Genomic DNA, 26,777 nt, shown 5'->3' with positions numbered 1-26,777 from the left:
AAACCAGCACGCCGGAAATTCCTTGTGCACGGTAGGCGATTCATCCATTCTGTAGTAGCATATCGAGCCGTTTGGGAGAGGATTTGGCGGGTGGCGGGGTGTTGTTTATTCGTAATTTTCCTGACATGAATGCATACATGAATGCAAGATACTGTGAATGGATGAAGTGATGAGTTTGATGCTTTGTTGTCTCGATGGCGTTACTCGCGTCGCTGCATAGATTGCAGAGAAATGAACACACCAACGACTGTCGTCGGTGAAAACATAGCATTAATATGTTAAACGACCCCTTCCCCCAAGACTGCTCAAGTAGTAAATCTTGCCCACCCCGCCCCCTTCCCCGCCAAAGCCGGGCACCTGAAGACCATCTCTCATCGCGGAACGCACCGTGTTGGGCAAGCATCCCACAGAAAAAACAAAGTGTATCAATACTGGTTTTGTCATGCTTCCTTGGAGGCTTTCCAGGGCATGGCCACGACTCGCATGAACAACTGGCAGGGGTCTTAGGATTTGTGTCAATTGTGTTCCATTGTCTGAATTGGGATATTGATACATTGGAAAATATAACCAGTTGTGTTTCGATAAAACCCGTTACACGTCCTCCATGTCCGCTGTGGCTGAAAGGCTTTCAAGTGTGAGGGCACCTGTCAGCACGCATCTGGTGGTATGGGGGGGAATGTTTGCATCGCGCACAGCTTTGACCAACATGGCGATACTATCCTACAACTATACCCGCCAGATGTGTCAGAAGGGAGCCGTTTCAAATCGGTAGTTGGAGGTAGAGTTAGTGTGTCTTTAAAACGAATAGCTGCAATGCAGGTGTGTGTGTGTGTGTGTGTGTGTGTGTGTGTGTGTGTGTGTGTGTGTGTGTGTGTGTGTGTGTGTGTTTGAGGGAGAGAGAGAGAGCGAGGGAGAGAGCGATTGAGAGAGAGAGAGAGAGAGAGATTGTGTGTGTGTGTGTGTGTGTGTGTGTGTGTGTGTGTGTGTGTGTGTGTGTGTGCGTGTGTGTGTGTGTGTGTGTGTGTGTGTGTGTGTGTGTGTGTGTGTGAGCTGAAGGACAGTAAACGAGACAGACTGTGGTGTGCAGTCCCCCCACTGTGGTGTGGGGACTGCAGCATGCAGGGATGGAATCGTTTTTGGGTATGGGGTATACCGCGAGCACTATACAGCGACCATAGATATATGCAACCAAGGGGGGAGGGAGGGAGAGAGAGAGAGAGAGAGAGAGAGAGAGAGAGAGAGACACACCAACACACACACACAAACACACACACAGAGACAGAGAGAGAAAGTGAAATAGAGAAATATATAGGCATATTCTTGACAAAAACGATAAATGGAAAATTCCACACAGTGGAAACCAAATCCACCTGTAATTTATTCCACTGACATGTATGCGCTTACACCACGCACACATTACCGTTTTAATTTATTCACAATCAATAAGAACGTGGCCGTAAATCAAGTTGAGCTGCACAGAGAGAGAGCGTGAGGGAGAGAGAAAGACAGGGAGAGAGAAAGAGAGAGAGGGAGCGAGGGAGCGCGAGAGAGAGAACGGGAGAGCGAGAGGGAGAGTGCGAGAGAGAGAGAGAGAGAGAGAGAGAGAGAGAGAGAGAGAGAGAAAGAGACTCGATGCGCAGAGCTGAGCTCCTTCTGGTATAGGGGGAGAACCAGCGGACACGACCTACGTGCTTGTCATTTCAATGGACCCCCCCCCCACACACACACACACAAACATCAACGGCACACTTCCAAGAACCGTATCAATGTCCACTTCGCAAAATGCACTCACACAAACAACAATCATATGTCAAGATCGACCACGAAGGCATCTCCTCGCCTGTGTAGTGATATTTCAGCACCATGCGTAATTAGGATAGCGCTCGTCTGCGTGTGTATCCCTTTGTGTGTGTGTGTGTGTGTGTGTGTGTGTGTGTGTGTGTGTGTGTGTGTGTGTGTGTGTGTGTGTGTGTGTGTGTGTGTGTGTGTGTGTGTGTGTGTGTGTGTGTGTGTGTGTGTGTGTGCGTGCGAGCGTGCGTGTGTGTAGGCTTGATCTTATTTGTTGGACAAGTATTAGAATACTGTGTTTCTGTTCAATGCCGGACATGTTGACTGGAGTAAAGAAGACGGAGAGAGAGCGGACGAGAGGAGATGGAGAGATAGAGAGAGAGAGAGAGAGAGAGAGAGAGAGTGAGGGTTATCAACACTTTGGTATGCCAAGTATATCACTTTCCTAAAGTTCAGCTGTTTGAATTGACCTTCGCTCGGGTCTAGAGCACAGCATCAACAGACCAGCCGAGCGGTAGTTCACAACAAACACTGGTCAGAGGACGCTGAGACTGCTCTAGTGTGGAACCTGTTCTGCTGCACTCAAAATAAATGAGTTAGTTCAGGTAAAAATTAAAGGAAGAAGCAAAACAATTGCAATTGGGGTACAAAGAATTATCAATGTAATTCACACTGCAATTTACACTTTAGATGAAGAATATTATATGAATATGCTCCAAAATGAAGACAGCTAGGGGCCCTTCGCTGATTTTCCTGCCTGTGTTTTGACTCTAAAATAACAGTTAAAAAATGGGAAAGAACTTTGGGTCAAAATAACTTTAATCTAAAACGAAACCTAGATTTAGAACTTGTAGGCGTTGCAGTTTTTTCGTTTATTGTTGTTAGTTTCTCTGACAAGGTTCACATTCAAACAACCCCGGACTCCATTAAACCAAAGTAACAGAAAGAAGCACAGAGAATCAGCACAAATTGTGTTCGAGTTGCATTGTTGTGTTGAAAGCGTATTATATATAGGGATCTGTCTGTGTTGGACTGTGCCTTATATTTCATGGACAGTGCATGTAAATCGAGCGTATTTGCATGTGTTGTATAATCCACTTGAAGGATGTCAATGCTTCCTATGAGGATAATTAAACAAGCACTGCTGTTAATGGGAGAACAGATCATGTTTGGTCAAATAAACACTGTGGATTTGAATACCACACACACACAAACACATGGATGCATGGACACACACACGCACAAACACACACACAGACACACACACACACACACACCGAATAACACAAACACAGACAAACAAACCCAATCACAGACACACAGGCGCACTCGCAGAACCACACACACACGCACACATATAAACACACACACACACACACACACACACACACAAACACACAGTAGGCTAACATTGCTAAATTTCTGGCCAAAGTGAAATCCCAATACCCAGACTCATAATTAGATGTGTCAGGCTGGCCTTGTTTTACACACATAAATATGTGAGAAGCTCCTAATGAAATAGCCCTCTCATTATCTCCTGATGTCTTCATTAACACACCCACTGCAGATGCGCCACTGGAAGTGGGGAGCGGAATCGATCCACAGTATTTGCTTTTTCCTTGAATTTTGTTCTATGCTATCTCACTACCACTATCCAATGCTATCCAAAATGACCTCCAGTGAATTCAGAAGCTTCTCATTTAGGATCAGGCGAGGTCCTACTATGAACATGCAAAGCAAACTTTTTGAGCATGGGTTGCCTTACTGGGAATTGAAACCAGGTAGTGGGTTAGGTGTTAAATTCGCAATAGGGAGCTTGACCAGTTGAGCTATTGTATTTTATCATATTCCAGTAAGAATACATACATTAAATTCCCATGATATCAATTAATTTTCATGCATTGAAAAGGTCAGTTCAACTACCACAGGCGAGTTCTAATTGTCCCCCCCCCCCCCCCCCCCCCCCCATTCGGTTTGGTTTGCCCCACCAGGACCCCGGTTCCACTTTGCCAAGCCTGAGAACTACATCAGCATGTACCACCAGGAAGGTACCAACACGCTGTACGTAGGAGGGAAGGCCATGGTCTTCATCCTCACCTTCACAGACCGAGGGATCCGCGACCTGCAGGTAACACACGTTCCATTGGTTCTGTTCAGTTCTGGTACTGGCTGGAGAGACTTTGAAACAAAACAAACTGCTCAATTTGCTCTGGGGGGCTTCTAAAGGGAATAGGTATGAGAGAGAGGCTGAGAGAGAAAGGAATGACGAGAGAGAGAAAGATAGAAAAACAGAGAGGGAGACAGAGGCAGAGACAGGAAGAAACAAGCCACGCTTATCTGAGACCCCCTTATGATAAGAATACAGATGAAGATTGCGTTTGTCATTTAGATCAATTTTTATGCTGTTTTCCTGGTCTGCGGCTTTTTAATTCAAACTATCCTTGTAACATGAGTGCTCCACAGTTCAGTGTGCTAATGACAATGAAATATAGCCTATGCAAACAACAAAATATATATGTATATAGTATAGGACAGTTTTTTAAACGTTACGTTGTTGTGTATTTAATATGTTTTACGAAGAGCTGTTCGAAGTCTCCACACGCATTACCAGGACAGACATGACCAACCACCTCTACCAAGTTTAGTGTGGACATACGCTAATGGTGTCGGCCTAGCCAACGGCTAGACAGCTACACCCTTCTCTTCTGAAAGTCCAGAAACGACAGTAGAGCTCGGGAATGAATCATTAGACACTTCTATCAGAGAATAGGGAGCGAGAGGACAGTCGGTAGTTTAACGGGTCGATGACAGGACCGAGAGAAAGAGGAGGAAGAGGAGGACGCCTTGTGCATACATAACGCAGCTGTACGGGCTCATAAGGTGGCTGGCAGTGGGGAAAGTCATTACGCAAAGCTAATAATGCTAATGCTGCATTAGTGATTACTCACAGTTGTGTGTGTGTGGGGGGGGGGGGGGGGGGGGGGGGCTGATGTCTGAACTCGAAGCAGACAAGAGAGCGGCACTGCAATTAAGGCATTTGATAGGAAATAATTACAGAGCCTGGAGTCAGCCTGCTGGCTGCACTCTTGCTGCTCACAGCCTCACAGAGTATTTGGTTCTTATTGAGGACAGTTTTTCTCAAAACACAGAACAAGCTTTCACCCTTTACATGTTTTTGCTACTCTTTTTATCTACTTGTGTCGCCGGAAGAAGTGTGCAGCGTCGAGGACGCAGGCAACTTGTGTTCAATGACAACAAAGTGGAATCTTGAAAGTGAAGGTGAAGATGGTGCTTTCAAGTGTGAGTAATGTTGTGGATGAACGTGACGCGCCATTCCTCTCTCTCCTTGCCACAGATCCCAGTGGAGAGTGATGACACCGCCAAAGCCACATGCATGGCCAAGGCCGCCCCGCCCAAGGTACGGTCCCTTTTGACCTCGTTCAATTCATACATCTGCACGACCCAGCTAACCTTTCATGAACCCAAACGTACACAAGAAGGGGGTTTATCAACCAACTATACAGCCGATGTGTGCAACATCTGTTAATAGTTATTAGAAAAGGTTACCTCTAACTTGTGGCTGAGCGGTTTCGCAGGGAGCTTTGCTCACAAAGTCATCAATCCGTGACCAGTAACTTCTAGGTGGACATCGTGTCGCTGTCTCTCCTTTGGCCCGATCAACATGTGTGTGAAATTGCTTGGAAACAAACTATGATCTTGATGTTGCATATGCCTTGCTGTCACTGAGCATATAAAGCCGTTAAATATATTTGGGGCAATTGCGCACTGTGTATGTAGATCCTCTAAGGGGGTTTGTTTTTGCTACAGATCGGCTCAGATTGACATTTTAGGTGTCTGACAACATGAGAGGATCCCTGCTTTCCCTTTTGTATGGTCTGTTTGTTGTTGTGTCTTGCCCGAGGAGGAGTCTCTCTCTGGCATCTTAGGATGTCTCGCGAGTTGAGTAGTGGCAGGAAGGGAACTGAGGAAATGTAAGTGAAAGTTGAGAGGAGCGCCCGGTAAAGGTTTGTTGTGGTGGACTACAGAAAGCCTAAGTTTGTGGTATCTCGATTTGGGTGACTGACTGTTGAGATTTATGAAACAACTTGAGCAACACTTGGTTGGACACAATAATAAACAGCCTGGCTCAAGAGAAATGTAAAGAAACAATCAAATGAGTCTGTAGGGATCCTTTCCATAAAGCTGTCAGAAAGTGTAGTAACAATCTGAGTCCCTCAGTGAAAAAAAAAGAGCTTTTAGAGAGAAAGTACATTGACAGGGCCCAACTGCCCCAAAGGATTACATTGTAGGCCGTTTTGAGGATTACGGCTGCAGCGTTCTCGCTCAATGCTGGACAAATCTCAAATGTTGTTCTCTGCGTTAGTCCCTTAGACCTAACATGAGGGGAATGTATGGTCCAGGTTGAAAATCTGGAAGTTATCCTTGAAAACGTTTTTTTATCATGGTAACATGTCTAATATGATCATCACCATAGTACTCTATTTCATTTTGCCACAGCTCGAAAAATAAGAAATGAAGAGAAAACACGACAGTACAAAGATAACTATAACAAAATCGCAAAATAAAAATTCATCCCCTTTCTTAAAACAGCGTCTAGTGAAACCACCTCCAATTGTTGAAACGTAACAAACTTTTCAAAAGTAGAGCAAGTACAAGATTCAAAATGTTATTATTATCAAATCTACGCTTAGCAAGCCTAGCTAGGCCCAACGGAAAGGGTGGGCATGCAGCCCCGCTCATCAATTCACCAATGAGTGAACAACATCTAAGCCCCGCCTTTGATTTGATTGACATGTACGTGAGTGGGTTCTGAAGCCCTGCTGCGATGTGGCGTTCATGTTGAAGACTCCAGGTTGTGCTGCTGCTTCCTTGAGTCGCCTGAAGCATGTAGAGAGAGGCCTTGAGATGCTGACGACCTCTCCTGGCAGATATACCGACAGGCTGCCCACGTCCCCTCCCCCGCACACCTGACCCCTCTTAAACCGATAAATATCTGTCAACATGCTGTTCATGTGTAGGCTGGTCTGGCCTCCATGGATTTTTTTATTATTTTTTATTATTAGAGCGGATGAAACCATATATATATCAGAAAACAATATACAGAATGTAAAATGAAATCAGTTGCTGTTTTAGTAAATCCCATCTTAAAATATACTATACTAATATACTTTTTTGGATAGACGATTTGGCCTAGTATTTAAAGATTGCCATCCATTTTTTCTTTCTTTGAATAAATCAGTTCTTAGTTGCTCTTAAGTAGAGTAAGGTTGAGCGTGATTCATATGTGTTCCTTTTTTTATTCCGTACACGCTTTATCTCCTCATTATAAACACTTTCCTTCTAGATTGTTAGTAAAAGTCAGATTTTTCCCGAGGTGGCACTTAACTGGGCTCTCGGATTGAATCGAAGACAGAACATGTGCTGCTCTCTGTGCTGTGTGGGGGAAATAATTCTCATTGGACAACCTGCCGAGTCTCGAGGGGATTAGATCCATTCTCTCTCTAATGAATAAGTAATTTATGTGGAGGGCTGCCACTGCAGCATCTGCGTTGTTCTGTGGCCGACGCTCAAAGCTCTTCTTTCGGTGTGACATAATGTTTAGACCCTGGCCACAACCCACATATTCTCTAATCTTCAGTGTTTTTATTTCCACTTTTGTCCCAACTGCCCCTCTCCCTGCCGTCTCCTCTCGCCTCATCCCTCTTTATAACCCGCCGTTGTCTTTTCCACACTGCTTTTGTATTCCTCTCCTCTCCTCCGCTCCTCGATTCCCCGCCTCCCTCTGGTCCTCTTCTCCCTCTCATCCGTCTGCTCTTTCATCCTCTCTCCTCTCTCCCTCCCTCACACACATATTTGTTTTTCCTTATTGCCTCTCTCTCCTATCGTCTCCCCCTTTGCTCACTCTCTCCCTCCCTCTCCTATTTTCTCCCTTCTCTCTCCCTCGCTCTCTTATTTTCTCTCACTCCCTCTCTCTCTTATTTTCTCTCACTCTATCCCTCCCTCTCTCCTTTTCTCTCTCCTCTCTCCTCTCCATGTGTTGTCCCTCTCTCACGCTCCTCATCATTCTGCTTCTCTCTCAATCACTCTCTCTATCTCTATCCTCCCCCCTCTCTCTCTCTCTCTCTCTCCCTCACACACACAATTGTTTTTCCTTATTGCCTCTCGCTCCTCTTGTGTCCCCCTTCGCTCACTCTCTCCATCCTCTCCCCCGCTTTCTCTCCCTAACACAGTTGGAGTGTGATAACTTCATCACTGTCATCCAGAAGGTTAATGACACCTTTGTCGTGTGTGGAACCAATGCTGGAAGCCCCAAGTGCTGGTTGCTGGTAAGCAAAGTCTCTGAATGCAACACACATAATGTGTGTTTCTTCTTCATCTTCTGTACATAGCCTGAGAGAGACTCAAAGCCCCCGCATCTCCTGCTGTCTTTCCGTGTGTGTGCAGCTGCACTTACATTTTCCACGGCTGTCGCTAGGGAAAAATTATTACAGGAGGAGGACGATTTCGAATATGTGCTTAACTGTTGGTAGAGGGTATATAAGAGGTTGCCGTACACGCTTGTGGTTGTTTTTTCAAGGATTCGCAGTTTGGTGTCACAATAAATAAAGATAAAGCTGTGATAAAACAAAGGGGGGAATAAACTGCTTCTACCAATTGTGACGCGAGTCATTTTGCTCAAAGGCAGACTCTTATTTTCTCTTATAGAGAACAAATCAAATTGCTTCTAGATTCCATCCATCATGAATTAAAAAATGATTTCCGCACAGGGAGACAACTCTTCCTCTGGCATGCCTCGCCGTGTTGAATGCAATCTCTACCGCTCCATGTTGTGATGTCACTTCCCTCCTTGCCAAGGTCAACGAGACTGTGCTGACTGATGCCCAGGGCAGTGGGCTGATTGGCTCGCCGTCCGACATTTCCCCGCCGTACCCCTCCCAGAAGGCCATAAGCCTCGCCACAGGTAAGCTTAAAGCGGTGAACACAGTGTCAACGCTGCCAATCTCCCCAATGTTTGCCAATTGTAATGGGCGGCGTGTAGCTCAGGAGGTGGAGCAGGTTGGCTGGTAACCGCAAGGTTGCTAGTTCGATCCCCCGGCCCCTGCTGGCTGGGTGTTGAGGTGTCCCGGAGCCAGGCACCTTACTCTAACTGCTCCCGACGAGCTGGCTGTCGCCTTGCATGGCTGACACCGCCGTGAATGTGTGCATGAATGGGTGAATGTTAGGCAATATCGTATAGCGCTTTGGGTGGTCACTGGTTACCTAAATGCAGTCCATGTACAATTTATGCTGCTGTCGGTTAAACCCACCTTCACAGAAACGCAGCTACACAGGTTGTAGTGACTCTGACACATCAGGGGGAAGGGTCTGTTTTGTCTTCCCTGCCACGTTTTCAGCGGCGTTCTTGATCGAGGATAGACCATTTGAGGAGAGGAGGTGTGCCAACATTTTTATCATCTTCCCATTATTAAGATTACCAGATGTCAAACTGAATCAGGGGCAAGGAATCCTTTTGATGATCGACACGCAGAAAGCAGAATCATAAAAGCAAGGCCAGGCGCTGTCACCTACCTCTGGCGGATATCTGACACAGTATAAATGAGCCTTCACTTTTCACTAAACGTATTCTATGGCGGGACTTCTCACATCCCTCTTGATAGTGTTGTGTCATCCTCCAAAATACTAATACCCAGATTGATTTCCTTGTTGCGTTTTTCGAGTAAGAGAGGCAGCTGTGTCCTTTCAAGTGGGAGACCTTCTTTTTGCTAGCGCCACTCTTTAAATCACTCTGAAGTGTGAGGAGTGGGCGGAAGCTCTCTGCCTTACCAAACCATGATGGCGGCTCATGCATCCAGGGCACTGTTTAATCTGCCAGTTTATCTTCCGTTGTTAATAAGACACATCCGCAGTCAATAGTCAGTTCAGTATCTGGATCCGTTCACCATACACTGCCTGAGTGGATGGATTAATCCCCCTGTTCTGCTTGAATGGGTCCCCAAACATCAGCCGTTTAACAGCGCAGCCCATTTAATTAACCACACAGGCTATTTGAAACGGGAACCATCAGGCGACACCCTAATTTAACCATAAAGTTGTTGCAACACATGATCGCATTCAATGAATAACAGCAGTTTGGAGACAAGCAAAGACATAAATTCTAGCTGTAGATGCAAATCCGGGTTAAGTCACTCTCTTGAGAAAACACTGTTAATGCAGTGGGCATGCGCACGGCGGACATGGATAGAATCAATGTTATTTAATTCTATGCTAATTTGTGATGACTGATGTTGTTTCAGTTTCAGCTGATCGATCGTTTCACCAATGAGCCAATCATTTGTAGGGCACAATTCTGATAATTACATGTTGGAAGGAAACCATTAGTGTCACAATGCCAAATGCTTAGCCTTTGGATTGCTATGGAAACACGCTCCTTTGGAATATGCTGTGATGGCGGTGAGCTTAGCAGTGTGGGAAATTATTCTGCATCTATGTCTTGTTTTTCCTCTCATTCTTGCAGATGTTCTTTCACCTCTTTTTTCTCTCTCTCTCACCATCTTGATTTCATCTCCCACTCTTTTCCCTGTCTACCTCTCTCTCCACCTCTGTCTCTCACCCTATATATCTCCTCCTCCTCTCTCTTTGTCTCTCCCTCTCTGTATTTCCAGGTCTCCCGTAGCACTCTAGCGCCCTTTTCCCCTCAATCCTGCTCTCACCCTTTTATCAATCTATCACACTCACTGTCTCTGATTCTCCCTCCCCCTCCTCCCTCTCCCTCCCCCCCCCTCCCCCCTCTCCCTCAGACGGCGGGAGCCTCTACTCTGCCCTGTCATCGATGGGGGGCCACGTGGGATCCATTCGCCGCACCTTCGGCTCCCAGAAGCTGCTGAAGGCTGAGAACGTCTGGTTGCTCAGTGAGTGACCGTGGCACTGCTGCTGAATCACAATATGAGCGTGGGGGGGGGTTCCAGAACATATCTTGTTATTAAGCCTGCCGTGGATTATTGTATTTTACGGGGATCATGTCTGTGAGGGGTTGTGAAATTAAAGAACGAATACTTTGCAAGGTTGTGTATTGGAGTCATGAAAAACAATGAGTCATGTCTAGGTTTGGTTTCTAAATGCAAAACTTGTCACTCAAAATATATGAACAAACATAAGACCTCTTTCCTAGGACGTTTTTTTTCTGTGACTCCCCACAGATCCCCAGTTCGCCGGAGCAGCCATCATCCCGTCCTCCCTGAAGTACAAGGAGGAGATCTACTTCTTCTTCAGCGAGTTCAACAAGACGGCCCGGGTGGATGAGGAGCCGTATCGGGCCCGCATCGGGAGGATCTGCACTGTGAGAGAACCCCCTGACTCGTGTTGACTCCCAGGCTCAGACTCTCATTAGAACACATCACAGGCACAGTGTGCCCTGGTGATACCTCTCTGTTGTTAATGCGTTGATACACCGATTTAGTAGGGACTGATAGTCATATTCATAAGCTACTAATAGGTTGCCACGGATACCAATTTTTTTTCCCGGCATGACCTCATTGTGTCCCGAGTTCCTCAACAGTGGATGTTTTCACAGCGCCATGGGGCTGAAACAAAATGGCTGTTTTTGTGAAATAGCACACATAAATCTGAAGTCAATACCGGCCGTTTTCAACAATAATACACATCTTGGCCTTTTAATCAGCCGACGTACTTCTGTGGCCTATTTGTTGTTGCATCATTTAATGCTACTGGTTATTAATTTGAAAATTCCCATACTGTTACTTAAGCTAATTAGCCTACCAAGGCTAATTAATGCCTCAATCAAGCCTCAATCCTCAGAATAACCATCAAAGAATGGGTACTCAAATGGGCCGTCGCATACTGCTGCAATATTTCCCGCTATGCCTTCTACAGATATGTGTTTTATCTCGTGCCTCGTGTTGAAGATTAAATATTAATTTGCAAGTGCGCAGAATACATGAAAGGAGATCAGTCACAGCCAGAGCAGTACCATCGCTCCTATGTAGAGCTAACTGGGAAAGTGTATCACGATCAAGAGTTATGTTAATGCTAACATTAACGTTCAATCGTTTGCTAGTTAAGCGGTAGTTTCCACTCCTGTTTACGTCCTTTTTTGTTCCCTGATATCACATATCACTTTGTGCTGATCCGGCGAACCCCCTTTGAAGACCATTCCAGGAATGAAGGACTAGAAAAATACACTTGACGTGACCAGGACTTTGAAGAGCAATGTTTCAGCCACCATTATCCTGGCAGAAAGTCAAAAAGTCAAAGTCAATCTAGGTCAAGTCTTTTCAAGAATCAAACGCCCAACCTAACACACTCATAGGCAGGGGTGGAGTGGGGGGTGGGGGTAGGTTGCCAGGCGCTGGCCGGGGGATCCTGGCGGAGATCTCGTGCATTTCGCGATTGCTCGTTCGCGTGACCTACTACACAGCGGCTGCTAGGGGTTGACAGCGGCCCGAATTACTGCCGCGGCCCACATCAGTGGAACGGCCCACCGGGAAACCTCCCGATCATCCCGACGGCCACTCCGCCTCTGCTCATAGGGTCAATGTGAACAAACCCGCCATTAGACCAAAAGATTGGGTGTGTAGCTTGGAGTATTTGGAAGGATATATTTGAAACGTGTGTCACTATCCCAATCCCCAGGTGGACGAGGGGGGCATCAAGCCGCTGCTGACCGACTCGTGGACCACCTTCATGAAGGCGCGCATGATGTGTGGCTCTGGCAGCACCCAGCAGCAGTACAACAACATCCGGCAGGCGGTGGTGCTCACGGCCCAGGACAAGCGCGCTGGCGTCCTGTACGGACTGTTCTCCAACCCATGGTGAGGCCAGAACTTCTTCCTTTTGAGTGTAAGGCATCTATCAGGTTTTGATGGATGATGTTACATATCTAAACCAAACAATGCCATGCATTCTTAGCATTGGTGGCCCCTGGGGGGGAAATGAACCCGTACCTTAAGCCATATCTATTTATATGAGATTTGGTGAAATTTTGTTAGGTGGAATTAGCTTTTCTGTGTCTTACATTACTGATACATTTGTAGTATGGGTGGCCCCCGTTGAGAATCACACCCCTTACCCTGCCAGTGTTAATGCCGTGCTCTACCCATTGAGACAAGATCATGATTTAGACTACACAAACATTATCTGCACCCGCAAACATCCTCCACACACACACACACGCACAAACACTTGCACACAAGCAGGCACACAGAGACACACTACCATCAGCTAGCCACACACGCTTACATAAAGAAATGGAGCTACCTTTGATAAACATATGAACAGATTTGTTTTTAGATTAACAGGGAAATATATGTAGTAATTAATTTTCTTTGATATTATGTTAAGTTTTTGAAGAGGCTCTCCGAAGTTATGTGAGATATCAAGGCTGAATAAATAGATAAAAATAGTCCAGCAAAGTCATGTACATAATTTAAGATATAATTAATTAACTGTTTATTCAAATAATTAAAGACTTAATTAACTAACTGTTTATTCAAATGTAATCACATCTCTCTCTGGCTCATAAAAACAATTACATTCTTAGATCTATTCTGGGGAGAAAGTGCTAACCTTACGCATTGGCTCGTATAAGTTTAGCTGCTGTCTGAGCAGCTAACAATCAGAGGGCCCTATTTTAACGGTCTGAAACGCAAGTGAGAAGCGCCAAGCGCAAGTAGCTTTGTGGGCGGTTCAATGGCGATGTCGCTATTTTACCGGCGCAAAAATGACTCTTGCGCCCGGCGCAAATCTAAAAAGGGTTGGTCTGAAGTAGCCTAATTACCCGTAGGTGTGGTTTGGGCGTAACTTGCAATAAACCAATGAGAGTGCCAGCTCCCATCCCCTTTAAGAGCAATGAGCGCATTTGAATCTGATGAGTTGATATTTTGACAGCGCGTCTGCAGTCTCCGATGAGACAGGTGCACATGAATTTCAAACTTCAAATGGCTCAGTTTATGGCCAAATAATATGGCCTAATAATAATAATAGGAGCCAATAATAATAATTCACACATGGAATAAGGTTTTCTTCCACAACTTCAGAAAAGACTCAAAAAATTTGAGTCCTCAAATAAATTTCGGCAAAGAAAACTTAACACACATATGATATGCGGTAACTGTGGTTCTATTTAATGATATACGCAATACATTATCTTATCATTTATTGTATTGTATGCATTATCTTTATCGACTTGTGTTTCTAATATGCATGTGTCCCCCCGTTAATATACATTGCCATGGACTGTATTATGCGTAACGTGTTTAGCTTGCGTGTGTTTAAACAGATGGACGCACACACGCACGCCCGCATTCATCAATTATTTTACTCACACACACACGAGCGCCCGCATTCATTCATTATTTTTAACACTCACTCGCGATAAAACAATGTTTTCTCACGATCAAATACTCATCAATCCTAAAAGTTATGGGCATGCACATGATGTCTGTGTCAAGAAAATATGTGTTTGCTGTACAGTGTTTGCAGATGCATTGATTTAAAAGTGCAACTTATTACCGCTGTATCAGCTGTTCTTTCCCAAAATAATTTACCAAGAATGTGTGGCTAGGTAGATGAGAGAAGCAAAGTGTATGCGCAGGGTGCACAAGCAACATTATGCATGCGCCCTTAAAATAGCATCTGAACAACCCGCCACTGACTTTAAACCAGGTATTTCCTGGTTTGTGGCGCAAGTGGTTTCTGAAACTGCAAAATAGCACCAGGGAACGTTTGCGCCAGAACAGACCTCCTCCTTTCGCCGAACCGCCCCTTGGGGCGCCAGATCATTCCCTAATTTACCGACGCGTGGCGCAGGAGGGAAAAGAACGCTCTGCGCCAGTTGCAAACTAGCAACGACACATGCGACAGTGAGAAAGTCAATTGCGCCGGATACAAGATAGGGCCCAGAGTGTTCAACTGTATAACATTGAGGGCCCTATCTTGCATCCAGCGCACTTTACTTTCTACACTGACGCATGTATCGTTGCTAGTTTGCAACTGGCGCAAAGCATTCTTTTCCCTCCTGCGCCACGCGTCGGTAAATTAGGGAATGATCTTGTGCCCTAAGGGGCGGTTTGGCGAAAGGAGGAGGCGTGTTCTGGCGCAAACGTTCCCTGGTGCTATTTTGTCACTTGTGCCACAAACCAGGAAATACCTGGTTTAAAGGCAGTGGCGCGTTGTTCATATGCTATTTTAAGGGCGCATGCATAATGTTGCTTGTGCACCTCGCGCATACACTTTGCTTCTCTCATCTACCTAGCCACACATTCTTGGTAAATTATTTGGGAAAGAACAGCTGATACAGCGGCAATAAGTTGTACTATTAAATCAATGCATCTGCAAACACTGTACAGCAAACACATATTTTCTTGACACAGACATCGTGTACATGCCCATAACTTTTAGGATTGATGAGTATTTAAAGGTGAGAAAACATTGTTTGACCGTGAGTGAGTGTTTAAAAGAATTAATGAATGCAGGCGCACGTGTGTGCTTCCATCTGTTTAAACACACGCAAACTAAACAAGTAACGCATAATACAGTCCATGGCACTGTATATTAACGGGGGGACACATGCATACTAGGAACACAAGTCAATAATGATAATGCATACAATACTGATAAGAAACGATGTTTATAAGGTATTGCGTATATCATTAAATAGAACCACAGTTACCGCATATCATATGTGTGTTAAGTTTTCTTTGCCTGAATTTGTTTGAGGACTCAGTATTTCTGAAGTTGTGGAAGAAAACGCTATTCCATGTGTGAATTAGGCCATATTATTTGGCCATAAAGTGAGCCATTTGAAGTTTAAAATTCATGTGGTCATGCATCTGTCTCATCGGAGACTGCAAACGCGCTGTCAAAATATCAACTCGTCAGATTCAAATGCGCTCATGGCTCTTAAAGGGGACATATCATACCACCAGGTGTGAGTGTGATTAGCCATTACAAGCCGTTTTCAAAATGTGCAGCATTGTGACATCACAGGTGGGCGTGTCCATCTAGATGTGTGACGGATAGATGGACACGCCAACCTGTGATGTCACAATGCTGCACATTTTCAAACCTGCTTGTAATGGCTAATCACACTCACACCTGGTGGTATGATATGTCCCCTTTAAAGGGGATGGAAGCTGGCACTCTCATTGGTTTATTGCACGTTACGCACAAACCACACCTACGGGTAATTAGGCTACTTCAGACCAACCCTTTTTAGATTTGCGTCGGGCGCAGGAGTCATTTAACCGCTGGTAAAATAGCAACATCTCCATAGAACCGCCCACAAAGCTACTAGCATTTGACGCTTCTCACTTGCGTTTCAGGCCGTTAAAATAGGGCCCTGAAAATGTTAGCATAGAAATCATTGATTTTTTTTAAAATCATTTTAATTTAAACTATTTATTTTTTATCAAAACTCTGATAAATTGAGTTGTATTCATCTTTGGCCACTTGATATTTTGAGGTTGTTTTGCACTTGACTAGAGCTAGCAAAAAAAAAAAATCTATTTTGGAATTGGTTGAATTCATGTTTGTGTTGTTCAAAGGAATACTTGAATGACTTTAGCTTCAAGTTCTTATAATACTTAAGAGTTCCTGTCTAATAGTTATACAAAGACACAGTTAAAATAGAACCATCAGATTGAATAATAATCCCCAAAATTTCCTTGCCCAGGAAATGACAGTCAGCAAGGAATCTATTTTAAACCACATGCATCAATCATAGGGGTCATATTCTGTACATTTGCAGACACTTTTATCCAAAGTGACTTTCAGTCTTTATGGAGAAGCTAGATCATTTGGGCACCTTGCTCAAAGATGTCTACAAGTTGGCTCAGGACGTTTGGGATTCAAACCCAGTACCTTTGGCAAACCCTAGCAACTCCCCTATCTCCTACCACAAATAACCCAGGCCTCAGGGTGTGGCTGAACAGAAGACAGTGGTACACCTCTCTGGTGTGTGACTGGGCTTAGAATACACCATGATAGAACAGGACAGAATCCTCAGTAGCGGACTGTTTGGATTCTCCACCCTGAGTTCAGACAATTTGAACTCTGACCCCTCGTAGTGCATCCAATCATTATATAGCTTTGTTTGGCATTCTAAGTCCAGTGGAGTCCAAGTACCAACGGCTTTCTTCATTTTCCAAATGAGTTAAAGGCACTGAACTTGCCTGTTGTCCTGGATATTCCAAACACTCAATCAGTGCTCGTTGTGGGCTGACTGCTAATGACTACTTTTACATGATGTGGTTTGGTATGTGCGCCCAGTTGGTGACAGTGAGAATTGTGCCCACAGGGGGAGGACAGTGATCTGTGCCTACTCCATAGAGGACATCGACCAGGCCTTCTCCACCTCCAAGCTACGTGGATACAGCAGCCCCTTCATCGGAAACCGCCCCGGAACGGTGAGGAAGAGACAGCCAGAGGGACCGAGATAAAGAGAGAGAGGAGGAGATAGAGAGAGAGGTACCGAGATATGTATAGAGAGAGAGGGAGATAGAGAGAGGTAGATAGAGAGAGAGGACGAGACAGAGAGAAGGGGAGATAGAGAGAGAGATCGAAATATAGAGACAGACAGAGTTATAGAGAGACGGGGCGATAGAGAGAGAGACAGATAGAGGAAAAAAGAGAGGGGGGGAATGAGAATGAGAGAGGGAAAGATGAAGTTTGGTAGAGAAAGAGGGGGGGATACAGATAGTTAGAGGGAGAGAGAGAGAGAGAGAGAGAGAGAGAGAGAGATTTAATCTGAGGTCAATTCAACCGGCTGTTTATCATTCAGTTGAGTATTCTGCTAAACGGGGGAAGCCTCGCAGGAACACAAAAACACCAAGCAACACGAGTCAGCTTTTATTTCCAAGAAGCGATGAGGTCTGGCCTATATGTGAAGATAAAAGCCCCAAGAGGGTAACACAAAACATGGAAGGAAGGTTTTGTAATTTGGATATTTCTGTTTGAAGCCATCTCTCCTCTGACCACCACTCCCTCCCGCCTCTCCCCCCTGTTCCCCATCTCCCCCCTCTCCCCCCTCTCCCCAATCTCCCCCCACCAGTGTTTCCATAGGAACTCCTCGGCTGCGGGCCACAACGACATCAAGAACCTGGGCATCATCCGGTACCACCCTGAGATCGAGGACGTGATCCGGCCGGTGGGCGTGGCGCCGCTGGACCTGCCAACCGACGACCAGATCACCCACACCGTGGCCGACATCGTGCTGGCGGTCAACGACGAGCACTACAGCGTCCTGTACCTGGGGACCGGTGAGTTTGTGTGTGTGTGTGTGTGTGTGTGTGTGTGTGGTGGCAGGGCATGTACATGCTTGTCTGGATGTGTGTGTTTGAATGCGTGTCTGTTATTGACGCTTTTTGAATGGAATATCAGACACTGCAGGGTATATAATGGCCTGGTCGGCGTGTGTGTGCTTGTTTGGGTGTGTGTGTGTGTGTGTGTGTGTGTGTGTGTGTGTGTGTGTGTGTGTGTGTGTGTGTGCTTGTTTGGGTGTGTGTGTGTGTGTGTGTGCTTGTTTGGGTGTGTGTGTGTGTGTGCTTGTTTGTGTGTGTATATGTGTGTAGATGCTTATTTGTGTGTGTGCGTGAGTGTGTGTGTGTTTTTTTGTTTATGTATGTGTGTGTGTGTCGTGGTACCCGCTCCTCGATGTCTCGGGGTTCAAAGTACGTATCACACGTCAGAGTCGGGGTTAAGCCACACTCGGCATTTATTACAATGATCCTTCACCATGGGGAACACATGCACTCCACATAGGGTCTCCGTGAGCCTCTATTCGGTTGTGGTCTCCAGCGCTTCCCCCGTGAAACTCGCTCCTGTTCTCCCGTTCTGGTGCTCCTTTTAAGATGGCTCCTGGGCCTTTTCCTCCCTCCGGCCAGGTGTCCCCTATCTCGCTGATTGGGGGGAGAGACATGATGCTCTCTGTCGCCGGTTAGTGGGTGGCGGTATACGCCGTCCACCACTGATCCTCGGACCCGCCCGGGCCGAGGTTTAAGGGGCGGGATGCCACAGTGTGTGTGTGTGTGTGTGTGTGTGTGTGTGTGTGTGTGTGTGTGTGTGTGTGTGCGTGTGCGTGCGTGCGTGTGTGTGTGTGTTTGTGTGTGTGTGCGTGTTTGTGTGAGTGCATGTCCGTGTTTGTTTATGCACATCCTTTATTGAGGTTAAACCTCACAGCTCGTTTAACTGTGTGTGCGTGTGTTTGTGTGTGTGTGCTTTTGTGTGTGTGTGTATGTCTGTCGTTGTGCGTGTGTGTGAGTTATGTGTTATGCAAAGTATGTCTCTGTGCATTAATACTGCTGGGACAGTAACATTAACAGTGACCGTCTCTGAGTGGCTAGAATCACCCACCTGTGATATCGCTTTCACATGGTGATCTTACATTATGTGCCACAAAATGTCTGACTTTGTTGTGAACGACCTGATCAGTAGTCAAGGGGAGTAGCCAACTTCCTGTGATGGATAGTGGCACTTTGAAGCCGTCTTGAAAGTCAGAGCGGTGGCCATTAACAAAGCCAGCCACCATTGGCCTTGACCCCGATTAAACTACGATGGTAACTAGATGCATTTTGGGAAACTCTATTTGCCGCCCCTGGTGATGGGGTGATCACCAGAGTATATCCTGCACCGCGACAGCGGATGGTGAACAGACAATTATAGCAGAGACAAGCCTGGTGGCGGGAGAACAAATCACTCTTAGTTTGCAATGGTGGGGGCGGGGGCAGACATCTGCTGCTGTTGTTCCAGAGCAAGAGGTGGTGCAGGCAGTGGTAAAGGTTGGTTTAATGTTGACACTGTCAGACCAGTGACCTGGTGCTGTGTTGTGTGGTCTCTATGGATTAACATTTTCCAGACACAACCCGTTCTTGACTGGCGTATTAATTCCTGTTGCCATTGACAAAGAAATGAAAGACCCTCCCCAGCGCTCCATGGTGCACTCTATCTGATGGCATTCTCACCTGGTGGTGGTACATTGATTTATGCTAGTGTTTATTTGACTTTGAAATGTGAGCCCCCCAAAGCACTACGTTATCACAGATTATGGACAGCACAGTTATCTAATCCAAAATAATGAAATAGTGTCTAATGAAATCGAATATAGTTTGTGGTACGGACTAAAGATCCAGCTAGATGGATTTTTTCATCAGGATGTGTGTGTAGACGCATGTGTGTTTGTGTGTCTGGTACACAACACCATCCTTCTGCCCATCAGGAAAAGAGAAAGAAAAGCAGACGTAACGTTACTCATTCCATTTCCTCCTCCCAGCTTAAACAAGCAGACCCTTTTTTTTTTTTTGAGTGTTGCGTTACCATGGTAACATATTTAGACCACAGAGCTTTCATACTTTTACCCTGGTGGAGAACCAAGACGAGCAGACCGTCCAAGAACCCCCTCCCTCTCTGCCCTGTTCCCATTTCCCGGGGTTAGGAGGCTGATGAAACGGGAATGCAGATCTGAGAAGGGAGCGCTGGGTGGGGGAAGTGAAGCCGCTGGAGCGCCACAGCGAGGATTGTGGGAAAGGGAACAGGGTGCTGGGAAAAGCTGGTTGTAATTTTTTTTATTTTCTGTGAGAAGAAGAAGCTGTGAGAAGTACACAGTGTACTTTACACAGCCTGCTGGCAAGCCCTTTCATTTCCACTCTCCATGCGCACACAGACACGCATCTATAGACTGATGAACATACACAAGCACACATACTTGCATAGACACATCCAAAGGCAGACACACACCGACACGTACACACTCGCGCGAACAAGCAGACACACACAGACACGCACAAACACACTCATACGCACACAGAGGACAGAGACACACAGACACACACACACAAATACACACAAACACACACACACACACATGCACATCAACACACACACACACACACACACACACTCACACACACACACACACACACACACACACACACACACACACATGCACACAGTCCTCCACTCGCTCCAACAACTCGGACTGTAAGTACAAGTACAAATAACAATTGGCTGAATCGCGGAGGATGTCAGACTTGACAGCATAAAGAGTGTTAGTGCTGGTGGTAGGGCCACAGAGTGATTTACAGCCGGGGCTACTCTTGTGTCGCCCTGGGGGTATTTGAAAAAAACAAACTAACAAACTAAAAATGATGAATTGATGGTGTGATAAAAAAATAGAAAGTAGATATTTTTCTTATGTAAAATTTATTTTCTGTCTCATGTGCATTGAGCTTGTGCACTGCAGTGTTTCCTTTTTGTCACTGGTGAGATAGAATGGGATCTGGGGGCTACACTACTCAAAAGAGGCTGAGCACCGCTGACTCAGAAGATTGGAAAGCCAAGAGGTGATTTCTAAAGTATGTCTTTGTCTCTCTCGTGAAATACACATTTAACGCTGGCCTGGGCCTGAAAAGGAGTGTCATTAAGACAATCGATTTGCCTGCAGAGCCAGTCTTGTTCGCTTTGAGGTGTTCATCTTTGACGGGCTTACCGCTATGAAAACGCCCGATCTCGTCTGATCTCGGAAGCTAAGCATGGTCGGGCCTGGTTAGTACTTGGATGGGAGGCCGCCTGGGAATACCAGGTGCTATAAGTGGTATCGGGTGGTGGCCAATAGGTGGCACTCTTCCCTCTGGCCTTTACATTAATCCTAATGCCCTAGTGCAGTGACGGGTACACTGTGCTGAGGAAGGCGCCGTCCTTCGGAGGAGATGTAAAAAACCGAGGTCCTGACTCACACAGAACCCAGGGCACTTATCGCAAAGAATGGGGGTTTCCCCGGTGTCCTGGCCCAATCAGGCTCATTCAATCTGGCCCCCTAATCATCCTCCTGTTTGATTGGCTGACTTATTATTTCCCTCATTCTCCACCTCAAGCTGGTGTGTGGTCTGGTGTGTTCTGGCGCAGATTGGCTGCCGTGCATCATCCAAGTGGGTGCTACACACTGGTGGTGGTTAGTGAGGTCCGCCCTTCTCTGTAAAGCGTCTTTGGGTGTCTAGAAAAGCACTATATAAATTCAATCCATTATTATTATTATTGAACTTCTACGTTAAATGTTCTCCCCCTACTTTTTTTAAAGATATGGGTCAGAGTCCTTCACAATGCTGCAGGCCCAGTGGTACATGGCAGAACATCAGGAAGTTCGATGCGTGACATGTGAATGAGCCACCTTTTGAATATTGAGTGGTTGGTAGACTACAAACCTGACAAATTGTGTCCTTTCGACGATCAAAAGGACACAATTTGTTAGCTTAACTATCTCCTGCATGACTAGCTATGGCCTGCTGAGCTCTGAATACAAATCACCTCCGATGTAGACGGCACACACCAGGCACGCCAGCGTGGTTACGCGATGATTAGACTCAAATAGCCTACGTGCTATTCTGCCCCACGGGTCTCCGACATCCTCGCCTTCACCTGAAAAACACCTGTCACATGACGATGAATGCCTAGAGTCTAGACCTCTATAAAAAATCCACGTTTGGCTTCGTTCTGTTTTCAACTCTGATAACCCATGTGTCTTTTTGATGAGGCAATTTGCCTCTCCTAGGAACACAGACTTTTTCCATTACATGAGCAGAACATGCGCTGAGAGGTGTGCAGGTCAGGCTGTAGAAATTGGTGAAGAACCTATTATTTTTGACTAAGAGTCAGACCACCCTACCTTAGAGAATATCATGTTCCTGCAAAACCTATGAGACTGCAATGAAAGGGTTACGTTGAGAAAAATCTAGAAGGCTATGGTTGTATTCAGGGTGGCTCAAGGTTCGGGTGCATGTATGTACTCATTTGGATGAAGGAATGAACGAATGCAGGGACATATGAAGCCTTAAAAATGACTCACATGGCAGAATGTGGACTGATTATCTTGTCCTTTCAGCGTAATGTCAGCTGGTTCCAAACGACCAATGAAGGGCAGTTAAAGGAGAGGGAAGGGATGTAAAAGAGTTAATTAACAAGATAAGATAAATATCAGAGGAAAAATAGCGTAAAAGATAATGCAAATTTAAAAAAGCATTTAATCTGCCAGTGCTTCGAACTGTATTATCATAATTATAGGAGCAGGTGTAAGTTTGAAAAAAATAGACTCCCAAATCGTGTGAAAAAATCATTGTTTGTCGAAAATCAAGTGAAAAGAGTCGAAGCAGGGAGAAAGGAAATTCAAATCAAACACAATATGCTAGATATATTTGTAGCGCATCTAAACACTGTGAAAGTGTAAAGTGAATGATGAGCGAAATATGAATACAGCTCAACAACTGCGGCTTTAATAAATACAAACCTGCTCCCAGGGAAGCACAGCATTATACCTCAAAATGGCAGAGGGAGTATTAGCAGGCACACTCTCATGGCTGTGATAGTGTGCTAGCTCCTTCAGCAGCCTACAAAAGACATCTCTCTTTCTCTCTCTCAAGGCGTCACCAGGCGCGAGGCTATATGCCACACATCCTGCACAGATTAGCAGCGGGTTTTAAGCTGTCGAGCTCAAGACTCCATCACTATTTTTGTATTTGTTTTGAGTGTGTGAGTGTGCTAGAGGCTTGACCCACAAGAAAGCTCTGCAAGCCGGCTGTTTGAGTGTCTGTATGTGTTTTTGTGTGTGCGTGTGTGTGTGTGTGTGTGTGTGCGTGTGTGTGTATGTATGTCTGTCTGGTGTGAGACATCAGTGTTTTTTGTGTTTGCATAATATCTCAGTGCCTCATATTATGTTAATGTATACCCTCTGTGTGGCTGTTTCTGTGTCTTTGTGTGATTTTGTCCATGTCTGTGTGCGTCTGTCTCACCCCTCGTGTCTGTGAGATCCATACGCGTGTCTTGTATGATGTTTAATATCTCTGCACCATGTCTTAGTGTGTGTGCGTTTCTCTATCTAATCACAACTCCACAGAGAAATGTGCCAGTGCACATTATATATCTAATCTATCTTCCATGTTCCCTATGATCGTGATCGACGCTGACGTGTTCCTCTCTCTGCTCCACCAGAACAAGGCAAGGTCCTCAAGGTCCTGCACACCAGTGAGGACGCCTTCATCATCGCCCAATACACCCTGTTCCACAATGAGGGCCCCGTCCAGAACATGGCCATTGACGGGCCAAAGGTAATGAGCTACAAGTTAGGACATAGAACGCTCGACTAAAACCTTTAAAGTAGTCAACTGGACACATGACGCCAGGACACACCTGAAAAATGCTCACTCACTATGCACGATTGAAAAAATGGAATAACATTCAATTTCACCTCAGGAAGCAATCAATGAAAAACGATTTAGGTCATCGTTTATGGGTGACGGTGGAGAGTTGTTGCTAGAGTTCGCCATTGAGATTTCTTTTGCTTGGACGCACCCATCGAACGCGACCCCAACATGATCGGTGGGGCGCATCCCATTGATTGTTATGGCAGCGTTTCCCAGCCAAATGCAAACGCAGACAGAACGCTCACTCAACCCGCTACTCAGCAGCTGAAGTGGAGCTGATCCTAAGGGTGGTCAACTAGAATTGTCTTAGTGGACTACTAGCAATAAAATGCTTTTGTTTGTAATCTTAGAAATGTATTTATTCATTACAAGGTTTATAACCAATTCCAAATCAGTCATATAACTTTATGCATAAAGGGAGATTTGTTTTATTTTTTTAAATCACTGTTAAACAAACACAGTAATTACTTAATTTTACAAAAACACATTTTCTTTTTATGAAGCCTAATAAGCGTTGACACATTCATCACCACATCATCGTCTAACACCCCATCATCCTCTCCTCCTCCCGCTTCTCACAGGGACACCTCTATGTTGGCACAGCGATGGAGGTCCAGAGGCTGCAATTGGCTGACTGCGATAGTTATGGCGACACGTGCAGGGACTGCATCCTCTCCCGGGATCCGTACTGCGGATGGGACAGGGCCAGGAGGAAGTGTGTTCCCATTCCAACTGGCTACATCACCACCACTGGGTAAGTTAGGAAGTGGCCTCACTGCCACCAGGCTGCAGGCTCTGGAGGACCACATAAGAGCCGGATGTGAATTGTGTTGTCACGGTTACGGCCCCACGTTCAATATTAAGCTGCAGCCTCTATGGGTTAATGCCGAAGCTATATGATGCGTTCACTGAATGTCTTTTCTCTTTTGTTTCCTTTCCCTTTGTGCGTGTGTGTGTGTGTGTGTCTGCTTGTTTATATATTTCTCCATTCATTACGTTCTCGAGAAAATCAAATGAAAGACAAAGAGAGAGAGAGACACACATACACACACAAACAGAACAGAGCTACAGAAATAGATTTATTCGGCGTTAGCATCAAACAGTTGGGTTTGCAGCTATAGTCTAATTCACATCCATTGGGAAAGGATCTATGTTGTTTCCCTGGCATTGGTGTTCTTAACGTCAAAGAAAGAGTGGCAAAATATTTCATCTTTATTTATTGTTTGCACTTATAAAGTGCAAACAGATAATAAATACGTTATTGTTAACTAACCTCATCATTTATTTAAGCAGCATGAGACATCAAAAGCCTGCAAGCTATGTTATGAAGTCATGTGTCCACATTTTTACAAACTTGAATGTATTTTAAAGTCTTTTGGTGTTTTGTAGCTAGTAAATAATCATGGAGGTTAACGGCAGAGATATAAATAAACCAGGACTTCACAGAGATTGCCTTTTCATTTTAACTTGGTGGATCTGAAAGAGAGATTTGTTTTAACAGACCTCTAATCCTTTAGCCCAATAGCTGATCTTCAACTTACAGGCAATTTATTTTTGTTGCCTACTGTTACTAAATCTTTCCTCTCTCCCTCTCTCGGTAACTGTCCAACAGGGCTCTGATTCAGAACCTCGATCAGTCCAACGGTTCTGTTTGCGGGGAAGCTCCTGGTGAGTGTAAATCATCGTTCTTCTCTTCTCTTGTCTTGATTAAATATTTTAGAGCTCCACAGCTACAGATTATTATCATATAATTGAGGCCCGGAAAAAAGACTTCAGGGCAAATACTTTCTTCAAACTATCAACTGATGCCCTGCTTCCAATCCCGAAGACGGGTTCTAACCTTGGGAAGACTTGATTTACGATGAATATGTACGATGGTGGTGGGGGATACAATATGCAGTCTTTTCCGAACGACCAAGGCCAAACTTCTTGAAAGCAAAGAAGTAAACAAAATGATGTTTGCAGTTTCCACTGAAGAAAGTTTAGACAGTTATTTGAAGCCAGACGCCTTTGAGCTATGAGAGGTGACGCAGGCGTAACAAAGTCTCAGTCGAAGTCGTGTCTAGGTAGAGATCACTGACTCTCCTCTCAAAAATAGTTGAACCACTAGGAATTATTGTATATTCATTTTTAGATGCATCTACAAAGGTATCAACTCTAGATTATGCTTCATGATTTCAAAACAGAACACACAAATTTTCTCAACTTCTTCTTTTTTGCATGATCCCCTCATGATCATGAAGATATCCACAGCTAATATATTCACACTATATTACAAAATGTTCAATAACGGTCCAGACGTTCATCTTACCATCATTTCCCCTACCCCTCCCTTGGTCAGCAGCACAAAAGCAACACAAAACCTCCCCCAAGAACGTGGTGGTGGGGTCCAGCACCTCCGTTTTCCTGCCCTGCCCTGTGCGCTCCTTCCACGCCACCTACCGCTGGGAGATGGACAACTTCATGAAGAGCTACCCCTGCCTGTTCTCCGGGGACTCATGCGTGCTGGGGCCCACAGCGGTGGACCTGCCCCTGAAGGAGGGCGTGTTCCGCTGCATGGCCACCGAGGACGGCGTCAAGACGGAGGTCATCGCCTACCGCTTGGTGTACAACGCGGGGCCCCTGGCCGCCTCGCTGGCCTCCACCCTGGGCTCCTCCCTGCTGGCGGTGGCCGCCCTCTGGCTGCTGTAACTCTAGCCCATGCTAACGCTAACCCCTGTCTCTGTCTTCACCGAGGTCTCCATGGTGACAGGAGGAATAAGAAGC

The 26,777-nt window shown here is 45.5% G+C and overlaps 1 protein-coding gene across 1 annotated transcript; it reads left to right on the top strand.

Annotated features, from left to right (window-relative positions):
- Nucleotides 1–26,702, top strand: LOC307087772 (semaphorin-7A; the record flags this gene model as incomplete). Its single annotated transcript, XM_079753417.1, has 14 exons — nt 1–31; nt 3,780–3,916; nt 5,144–5,206; nt 8,040–8,135; nt 8,665–8,770; nt 10,608–10,718; nt 11,007–11,146; nt 12,460–12,638; nt 17,123–17,231; nt 17,876–18,083; nt 23,800–23,915; nt 24,593–24,765; nt 25,624–25,679; nt 26,356–26,702. The coding sequence occupies exons 2-14, from the start codon at nt 3,821–3,823 to the stop codon at nt 26,700–26,702; spliced, it is 1,800 nt and encodes a 599-aa protein (XP_079609543.1). The 5' UTR covers nt 1–31; nt 3,780–3,820.
- Nucleotides 26,703–26,777: the final 75 nt, after the last annotated feature.

This window comes from Pollachius pollachius (genome assembly GCF_949987615.1).
Source record: "Pollachius pollachius genome assembly, chromosome: 1".
Lineage (NCBI taxonomy): Eukaryota > Metazoa > Chordata > Actinopteri > Gadiformes > Gadidae > Pollachius > Pollachius pollachius.
Note: the sequence above shows the minus strand (reverse complement) of the source record. Positions and strands in the feature narration are given on the sequence as shown.